The 9,266-nt window shown below is 56.2% G+C and overlaps 1 protein-coding gene across 2 annotated transcripts in view; it reads left to right on the top strand.

Annotated features, from left to right (window-relative positions):
- Positions 1–44: 44 nt before the first annotated feature.
- FOXO6 (forkhead box O6) overlaps positions 45–9,266 on the top strand; it is a 29,964-nt gene continuing 20,742 nt past the window's right edge. The window contains exons 1-2 of one of the 2 annotated variants that reach the window (XM_020983447.1): positions 45–333; positions 1,488–2,040. In XM_020983447.1, the coding sequence (XP_020839106.1) occupies positions 1,570–2,040 (471 nt within the window). In that variant the 5' untranslated portion in view covers positions 45–333; positions 1,488–1,569. Of the gene's footprint in view, positions 334–748; positions 2,041–9,266 lie in introns of those variants that run through there. The other variant, XM_078145501.1, reaches the window with a different exon arrangement.

Below are 9,266 nucleotides of genomic sequence, written 5' to 3'. Positions count from 1 at the left end.
TCAGGGGCCCGGGAGGGATAGGGGTGAGTTGGGATTCTCCTGTGCCCACGAGGCGTGTCAGCCCCGCCTCCGGCCAATGGGAGCAGGCCGGGCCTTCTCCACACCTCCGCCCCGAGCGGCCGCGCGCACCAAGTCCGCGCGCTGTCTTCCAATGGGGGGGCGGGGTGGCGCTGTGAGACTAGGGTGGCCACGTGGGGAGCAGGACACCCGGTTCAGAGAAAGCTCGGGGTCACCCCGGGCCGCAGAGGCTGCCACGGTGCACGCCCGCCCCCCCAGCCCCCACAACTCTCTCGGGCGTGGCTGACAGCCTCCTTTCCCAAACCTCGTCTCCAGGTACGGGTTCTCCCCGGGGCGCGCCCGCCCCGCCCCGCCCCTCCTAGACTGTGTCCCCAGCCCTGTGGGGCGCTGCAACCCCGGCTCCGACTCCCAAGAACGCCGCGCCCGGCGGGACCAGAGGGGTAGGGGGGAGGTGCCCGCGGCGCCGGGAGCGTGCACGCCCCCGCCCCCCGCTCCCGGCTCCCCGCTCCCCCTTCCCTCCCCGCGCCGCGCCGGGCCCGCCCCCTCCCCAGCTCCCCCTCCCCTTCCCTTCATTTCCCTCCTCTCCCCACTCCCCCCCCCACCCCGGAGGTGCAGCCGGCGCTGAGCGCGGCGGGCGCGGGAGGAGCAGGAGCAGGAGCCGAAGCGGCGGTGGCGGCTGCCTTGGCAGCGCGCGGGGTGCAGGGGGCGGCGGCGGCTCCGGCTCCGGCTCCGGCTCCGGCTCCGGCTCCGGCTCCGGCTCCAGCATGGTGCAGCCCGGCCCCATCCCGGGGGAGCGGAGGCGGCGCGCGGGGCCAGCGCCCGGGGAACGGCGGCGACGACGGCGGGAGCAGCGGCAGTGGCGGCAGCGCGAGCAGCGAGAGCAAGAGGCTCCTGCTCCAGCTCCGGTGGGCTGCAGGTGCTAGAGCGGGCCGGCCAAGGTGTGCGCCCACCTGGCCCGAGGCACCGGGCTCAGGCGTAGGGCGCAGCCGCCGCCGCTCCGGGTTTCTCCATCGCCTTCCCCTTCCCCTTCCCCCCTACCGCCCGGATCAGAGGGGGAGCTGCCCCCTAGCCCCAGACGTACGGGATCTGTGGAGTGCCCGGGGGGAGAGCAGCCCTAGGCCAGCGCTGCCTGGGGACTCAAGCGCCCCTTGCCCTGCCCTGTGCTGCCCCGCCCCGCCGGGTGCCCGGAGCTGCGTCCAGTGACCATGGCTCTTCTCAGCCGGTGCGCCTGAACCCCAACCCCACCCGGAACCTGAACCACGGGGAATCCCTGGGCCTCCCCGTCTTCCCTGGTGGGTGCCCCGTGGCCCGCCCCCCCACGGGGGCGCGTGTCGCCTGGAGGTCTTCCCTTTCCCCCTCCCCTGTGAGCGCGCCGTCGCCACTGCTGGGTTCCCTGGTGCCATCCGTTCTGTTCCCTCCGTCGGGTGGCCGGACTCATCCGCCCAGTGCTCTCTTCTCTCTGCGGTCAGAATCTCTCGCTCCTGTGCCCACTGCTCCCGAGCCGGAATCACCTGCCCCGCGGCCGCCGTCAGGGGCCCCCGGGCCGGGATCATGGCCGAGAAGCTACAAGGAGCGCATCAGGTGGACATCGACCCGGACTTCGAGCCGCAGAGCCGGCCGCGCTCGTGCACCTGGCCGCTACCGCAACCCGACTTTGCAGGCGGCGGGGACGAAGAAGATGGGGCGGCCGGGCCCGGTAGTGGCGGTGGTGGCAGTGAGAGCACCGAGAACGGAGGGGCTGGCGCGGGCGCTGGGGAGCGCAAGGCGATGGTGGTGGCTGGGGCCCCGGCTCCCGGGACGGCGGCTCTACCGATGCTGGGTGGAGACGCTGGACAGCTCCGGAAGGCTAAGACCTCTCGGCGAAACGCCTGGGGCAACCTGTCCTATGCTGACCTCATCACCAAAGCCATTGAGAGCGCCCCGGACAAGCGGCTCACGCTCTCCCAGATCTATGACTGGATGGTTCGATACGTGCCCTATTTCAAGGATAAGGGTGATAGTAACAGCTCAGCTGGCTGGAAGGTGAGAGCCCCCGGCGTGCTTGGGCTACAGTAGAGAATGCCTGGGGTGGGTCTGAGGTGGAAAGGCTAGCTAACAGTGGGCACTAGCAGTCCTAGTGCCTGTGTCTGTAGAGGGAGGGGGGGGATTGTACCCAGCTAGCCAGTGCATGGAGGAATGTGACTGGAGACTCAGCCTGGGGGAGGGGGGTAAAATGCTGGGTTCAGGACAAGTTCATAGCCCCCAGAGCTTATTCCCAGTTCGATGAAAGGTAGGAGTGGGTCAGGCCCCAGGTGGTCCTTTGGTGGGTGTCCAGGTCCCTTGCCTGAATGGGGGGAGGTGGCAGTGGGGAGAATTTGGAACCCTACTTCCTAGTAGACCAGATAAGTCTTTTTTTTTTCTTTGACTAAGGTGAGGAAAATCAGGCACTGCCTGTTGACACCCTCGAACTCCTCAGCCTTGTGCCTAGGAATGTGTGTGTATGTGGATTATTGTTTTGTTTTGTTTTGTTTTTGAAAGGGAGGGTTGTCTCCTTGAGGAGGGGAGGGGCAGGACCCTAGGCCTAAGTATAGGGAAAACACAGTGTTAGAGAACAGGAGTGGCACTCCCCAAATTGGGGGGGGGGAGGAAGCTTTGGGAGGAAAAGGAAGAAGCTGACCCTGTAAGAAAGGGTCCCCTCCTGTCTGCCTGTGTAAGAGCTTTGAGTGTCCAGTTGCCTGCCAGCAGGTGGCATAGTTAACATGAGAAGCAGAGAAACTGAGGCACAGGGAAAATCAAAGGTTTACACAGAGGTTTGGAGCTAATACCCCACCTCATTCCATTCTGTCTGATAGTCTTATTACCCCTGCTTCCTTTGGACTTAACGTGTTTTACTTGGGGGGTTGGAAAGTGCTTACAAATATATAGGGTTGCATCATTAAGGCTAGAAGGCCCTGAGTTTATATTGTGGAGTATCCTCTGGGAGTTCTCAGGCCTGTGGGGAGGGGTAAGGAGCCCTTAATGCTTTCTCAGGTCTGGTCATAGGCATCTCCTTACAGAGGCCTCAGGCCCTAATCTGTTTGGGGAGGCTAGCTTACTGGGATAGTGGCCATGGACCCTCCCCCAGACACTAGAGCATTGGTCAACTCTCCCCCTGTTCCCCCTTCAGAATCTGGCACTGGGCCAGACCTTTGCCCTTGGTCATACCTGGAGTTCAGAAAGAGAAGGACAAGGTCATGAAAAGGATTTTGGGTATGCCCAGAATAAGCAGGGGCAAATGCATTTTGGTGGTGGTGGTGAGGGGTGTGTGTGTGTGTGTGTGTGTGTGTGTGTGTGTATGTGTACATAATAGCTCTCATTTCTATAGTGATTTAAGGTTTGCAAATAGATTTGCCCATTATGTAGGTGAGGTATAGGCAGTGAGTATTATTATTCCCATTTTACACATGAAGAAACTAAGGCTTGGACAGTGACTTGTTCATGTTCCCACACTAAGCAGAGGAAGCAGGATGTGAACCCAGAGCTTGTATTGGCCCATGCCCTATGTTGGCTCCCAAAGCAAAGGCGCTCCACCTACCACTCAGCAGCTTTTGTGCTGAGGCTTGCTAGGCACCTGGCCTTGAGCTAGACACCTCAGGAAAGTGAAGGAAAGAGCAGAGTCCCTGCCTTCTGGGAGTTTACGATTCAAATGGTTGGCTAAGAATGAGCAAAGCCAAGAGAGCTAGCAACAGAAGATGGGGTGTGCTCAGGGTGAGATGTGGGGTACAGCCCAGCTAGAGGGGCTTCGAGTAGGAAGTGGGGTCTGGGATGATGATGGGACAGGGCAGAAGGATATTGCAAGCGAGGGATAGGTGTGAGCAGAGATTGGAAAGTCTGAAGATCTGAGGGTGGCCATGGTGTGGCATTATGGGAGGCTGGAAAGGTAACTGGGAAAGACTGGGTGGAACATGAATGCCAGGCTTGAGGAGATTCGTACTCAATCCTGTTGGAAGGTGGGAAGCTGCTGAAGGTGTTTTAGGCAGAGGTGATAGTGCCAGAGCTGGGAGGGAACATCTAGTCCAATGCCTTCTTTTTGCTGAGAAGGAAATCAAGGCCCAGAGAGGAGGAAATAACCCATCCAAAATCACATGGTAAATTAATAGCAGAGCTGAGAATGGAACCCAGGTTTCCTGTCTCCCACTCCAGGCTGTGTCCATTATCCTGAGCTATCCCCTAAAAGGGCCGTAGAGGCATATAAAGCTTACCCACCTGTTCGGGGTAAGAGCTTCCAAACTACTCTTTATGGCATTGGCAAGGACTTGTCTGGGCTGCCCGGAGGCCTCAGTTTCTTCATCTGTATAGGGAGATTGGATGGAACTTTACCCAAGGTCATAGAGGGAGCAGGGACCCCCTGACTCCCAGTCTGGTCTGAAAAGCCTCAGTTTACCTTAAGCTGCTTAGAAGTAGATCTCCTTTTTCTATGCTTCAGGGAGAGAACGCAGGCTTCCTCCTTCCCAGTCTTTGGAAGGAGCCCTGGGTCACTGGACCTCACCTGCCTCCATCCTTGTTGAGGGTGGAATGGGATAAGATAGCATGAATCACCCAGTGTGTGTGTTCTAGCACCTGCCAGGAAGGGAGAGCTCCATGGGGTCAGGCTGGTAAACTGGAAAAGGAGGTGTCCCTAGTCAGCTGCTGATGGTTGGTTGGGTCCTGGAACAGATCCCTGGGCCCAGAAGATCCCTCATCTCTCCTCCTACTGATCTCTTTTCTCCCACTTCCATCCTTTAAAATTTTATTTTTTCCCATCAAATATTTATAGGGCCCTTCCTGTGTTCCCGGCTTCATGCCAGGTACTGTGGGGCACATAGGAGAAACAGATTCAGTCCCTTCCCTCCAGATCTATTTGGAAAAAGAAGCTGTCCAGGTTAGAGAGCCAAAGGGAATATTAGGCCAAGTCTAATGAGGTGCTGAGTGTGATGAGTAGGGAAATTATTAAATTGGGGAAAGCTGCCTAGGTGAGGCAGTCCTTGGCTTGTACTCTGAAAGATGGGTAGAGCTGGCATAGGCCTCTAGCCCTCTGGGCACTCCAGAGACAGGGAGAGGGATTGATATAAGCAAAGGTTTGGAGGGAGGAGGCCTATTCTGGGCAAAGTAAGATGACCAGCCAGAGTAGACTATGCATGAAGCTAGGGACAGGGAGCAAAATCTGGAAAGGCAGCTAGTTTGGAGCCAGCATGTGAAGGGTCTTCAGTACTCAGCACAGGAGTTGGGGAATTTGATCTGTAGGTAATGGGAGCCACTGAGGATTCTGAGCAGGCTGGTGTACTGAGTTGCTTGTCTAACAAATATTTAAGCCACCTCCTGTGTCCAGAGCACAATGCTATGAGCTAAAAATAATAGTTGAGAGAAGTCCTCACTTTTCGTGTATGATCCTCACAACAGCCTTATGAGGTAGGTGCTCCAGGTAATTATCACTATCCCCAACTTACAGATGAAACGAGGTTTAGGGGAAATGATTTGTCTAGGGTCATGAAGGCAGTCAAGGTCGGAGCTGGGGTGATATGGATGAGCAGCTCGTTAGGAAGATGATGGATACATATGTCAAGGATGGACTGGAGGGGAGAGATTGGAGGTGGAAATGCCGATCAGGCTGCTAGGCAAACAGTGATGGGGTGCTGAGCTGGTTGGGGAAGTGCTTCCATGGAAGTTGAGAGGAGGGGACAGAGTAGTTGCACTGTTCTGGCCACCCCAGGGCCTCTCCTTTCCTGCTGCATCCATGGCCAGCCCCAGACCCTTCTCCTAATCCTTCAGGACTATGAGATATTACATATGGAAGGCACTTTCAAGGTAATTTAATCCACCCCTGTGATTTTACAGATGGGAAAAGAGAGGCCCAAAGGAAGGAAAGTGATGCTTCCAGGGTTACCCAGGCAGTAAATCGCCAAGGTGAGATTTGAATTTAGGCCCTTCCACTCTTAATCCAAAGCTCTCTTGACATTGATTTCCCTCTTCTTGTAAAAGGGATTAAGAGGGCACAGACTCCAAAAGCCCTAGGGCTCCTGTGACCATACCAGGCATACCAAGATCCAGTCCTCTGGGAAGTCTCCCATGGTGCATCTGACTTCTCCCCTGCCTCCTCTCCACCCTTTCCCCTTTCCTGTCCCCCTTGCATAGAACCCTCCTCTGAATCCCTGCCACACTTCTAACATACCAAATCATCAAAGGTAGGGTATTCTTCTGTATGTTATAAGCTCTCTACTGTGTAGGTGGAATCTCTTCTTGGGTTGTGGTGGCATTTGGCTGGTGTATGGCCCCTACTAAGAGAGCTCCCTGAAGACAGGCCAGAAGCTGATCCATCTTTTTCCTCACCCTCCTACCTGAACACAGATCCATATGGTCATAGGAGAGAACTGGAAAGGATCCTTATAGCATCATTGACTCTAATGCTCCCATTGTATAGAGGAGGAAACTGAGGCCCAGAGAAGGTGGGGTAGGAGTAGGGGAAGGGGAGTTATGATTGACCCAGTGTCATACAGTAGTAAATTGTCATAGCTGGGCTGAGAACTCAGGTTCTGTCATTCCAAATCCACGGTTCTTTCTTCCTCAGCCAAGTGAGGAGTTTCCCTAGCCTGGGCCTGCTAAGGTCTTCCATTGTTGAGGGCCAGCTTCTTTCCCTAACCATCCTGGGAGAACACTGCCTCAGTACAGAAATTTGTCTGCAGGTATCCTCCTTCCAATCTTTATTTCCAGTAACCTTTGGTTTCCTTTCTTTTTCCTATGGATTTTATTTCACTTGTTTAAGAACATAATTCTGAGAAAGGATCCATACATTTCACCAGATTGCCCAAGGGGTTCATTATACAAAGAGTACCCCTGCTTGGTCACATCATCTAATCTGTTCTTGCTGCTCTTTACTCCAGAGCTCCAGGAGCCCAGACTCTGACCCTTCTGGGGTCTCCCAACCTGCTTGCCTCCTCCTTGGATTCAGTCCTGTCCCCCACTACCTTTGCCCCTTCTACTGTTCCTCTCCTGCCTAGAGCACCCACACCCTCTGTCCCTTCCCCTCTTTAGAAGCTCTGGGGTCTTTTTCTCAGATTTATATCCAGGGATAAAGAATGACAGAATGGAAAATGCAAGAATAAGGTAAAGAAATTCTCTTCTGCTCAGACATGAGGCTGGCTGGCTCCAGGCTCATTAATCTAGTCCACCACTGCCAGAGCCATTGGAAGGAAGTGCTTGAGGCCAGAGGGGCCCCCTCTGAGAAAGCCACTGGGGAGGCTCTACCCAGCAGGATCCGACCGCCCAGAGAGCTGAGATCCTCAGCAGCCCCTGCCCAGGACTCTTTCTTACTGGGCCCTGCCTACAGTAGGTATCCAGTCAATATTTGAGGAAGGAGTGAGTTTTGGTGACTCTGCCTCCCTCCCACTGCATCCTCTCCCTGATATTGAAGGCCTCTTGCTTGTTTCCCATCCCCATTGGATGGAGGGAGGGAAGAAAAGCCTGTGTCCCCCCCACCCCAGTTCCTTATGGAGCTAGGCTCAGCCCAGCCTCTGCCTGGTCCAGCCCCCTGAGTCAAGCCAGCCAGGGATTGGGAGAAATGGCCCCTGTGCATCTGCAGGCTGTTCTGGAGAAACCCAGGACCAAGGAGATGCAAGGCCTGGGCCCCATGCCCACAGCAGGCCCCCTGGAGTGGGACAAAGGGGCCTCACGCCCACAGCCTGAGGGAATGGGCAGGCCTAGGGGGCATGGTGCCAACTTGGGGCCAGGATTCCCTTCTTCCCCAGGTGTAGCTGGGGCAGGGTGCCAGCCTGCTGGGCCAGCCGGTTTGCCAGGGCAGCTGCTCCCAGGAAAGGAGCAGCAGAATGAATTTGGAGAGTGTGTGTGTGTGTGTGTGTGTGTGTGTGTGTGTGTGTGTGTTGGGGTGGGGTGATGGGGAGGAGAAAGTAGGGAAGCCCAGAGACCCCCACCTCCACGGCTGCTCCTTGGAATGGATCCTCTATGGGGTCAGAGAACCGAGTAGAGTTTCCCAGGGGGAGGGATGGGTTCCTTGATTCCTTCCTTCCCTGACTGTGGCTTCTTCCCCAAGCCTTCTTGGGAGTTCCTTAAGGAATAAAGGACTGGGAACAGGGGACACCGGGGAGCATGGGATTAGACGTCAGAAGGAAGGTTTAAATCTTGTCTCTGTTACGTGTGTGACCTCGGGCAAATATGAGTTTGTTCTTACACATATTGAAATGGGTAGATTTTGTGATTTGAAATCCAGAGGAGACCTAGGGGCCAATGTCAACTCAGATGCTAGCTAGGTAACCAGCTTCCTCATCCTGGAGATAATAATAAGGGTGGTGGTAATCACCTCCCAAGGGTGCTGGGGGCTCACTTAAGATGCTGCCTCCTTGGCCTCCAGCTCTAGGAGAATGTGAACTGTTATATCATTGTTATTATTATTGTTATTACAAAATGCATTCCTGATGAGTACAGAAACCAGCATTCTTATCTTCATGAGGGGGAAAATGAGGTTCAAAGGGCTGAATGACCTTTCTCATTATTCTTATCCAGATCGAGGATCAGTTAGATCAGTTAGAATTTGAACCCAAGCCTTCAGATCTAGGACTCGTATTCGGTTTCCCCATGTTCTTTCCAGCCCGTGTCTCCATCCGATTCTCCTCCGGCTGGGTGTTGGGGACTGCCTCAGTTCCTTAGAAGTGACGGGGCGGGGTGAGGGGGGGAAGGGGGGGGTTGGGACTCCACCTACCCGCAGATAATGGATTCAGAATCTGGTGTGTATGTGGGGGTGGGGCTTGCTGGGATTGACAAGGCTGTGGGAAACTGTGCCAGCGCAGGGTTGGTGGGGGGCAGCGCCTCCCTTCCCCTCCCCTGACTCTGAGCTGGGTTCCCTCACCTCATCCATCTGTCTGGTTCTCTCCCTCCCCCCACCTCCCGAAGGCAGCGCGTGTTTCCCTGCTGGTTTGGACTCTGGAGAGCCTGGGGGTGGGGGGGAGGCTCTGAGGGCGTCCTCACACACTGTACTGAGCAGGGGCCTGGCAGCCTCCTGGGCTTGTGCCCGCCACTCCTGGCACACGGGCTCCCACAACCACCTGCTCACATCCACCCACGCCCGGTGGCGCTCCCAGGGCCCTCCCCTCTCCCTCCCCCGGGATGCTCTTGGTGCTCACTCCCCACCCCCCGCTGTTTCCCCGGTCCCCTCAGGGGCACCTTCCTTTCTCCCTGGCTTCTACCTTGGTCTGAGAGAGCCTTGGGTGGGGAGAGGTGAGGATGGGAGCCGATAGGAGCAG

This window comes from Phascolarctos cinereus, unplaced genomic scaffold (assembly GCF_003287225.1).
Source record: "Phascolarctos cinereus isolate Bilbo 61053 unplaced genomic scaffold, phaCin_HiC Scaffold_726;HRSCAF=1367, whole genome shotgun sequence".
NCBI lineage: Eukaryota > Metazoa > Chordata > Mammalia > Diprotodontia > Phascolarctidae > Phascolarctos > Phascolarctos cinereus.
Note: the sequence above shows the minus strand (reverse complement) of the source record. Positions and strands in the feature narration are given on the sequence as shown.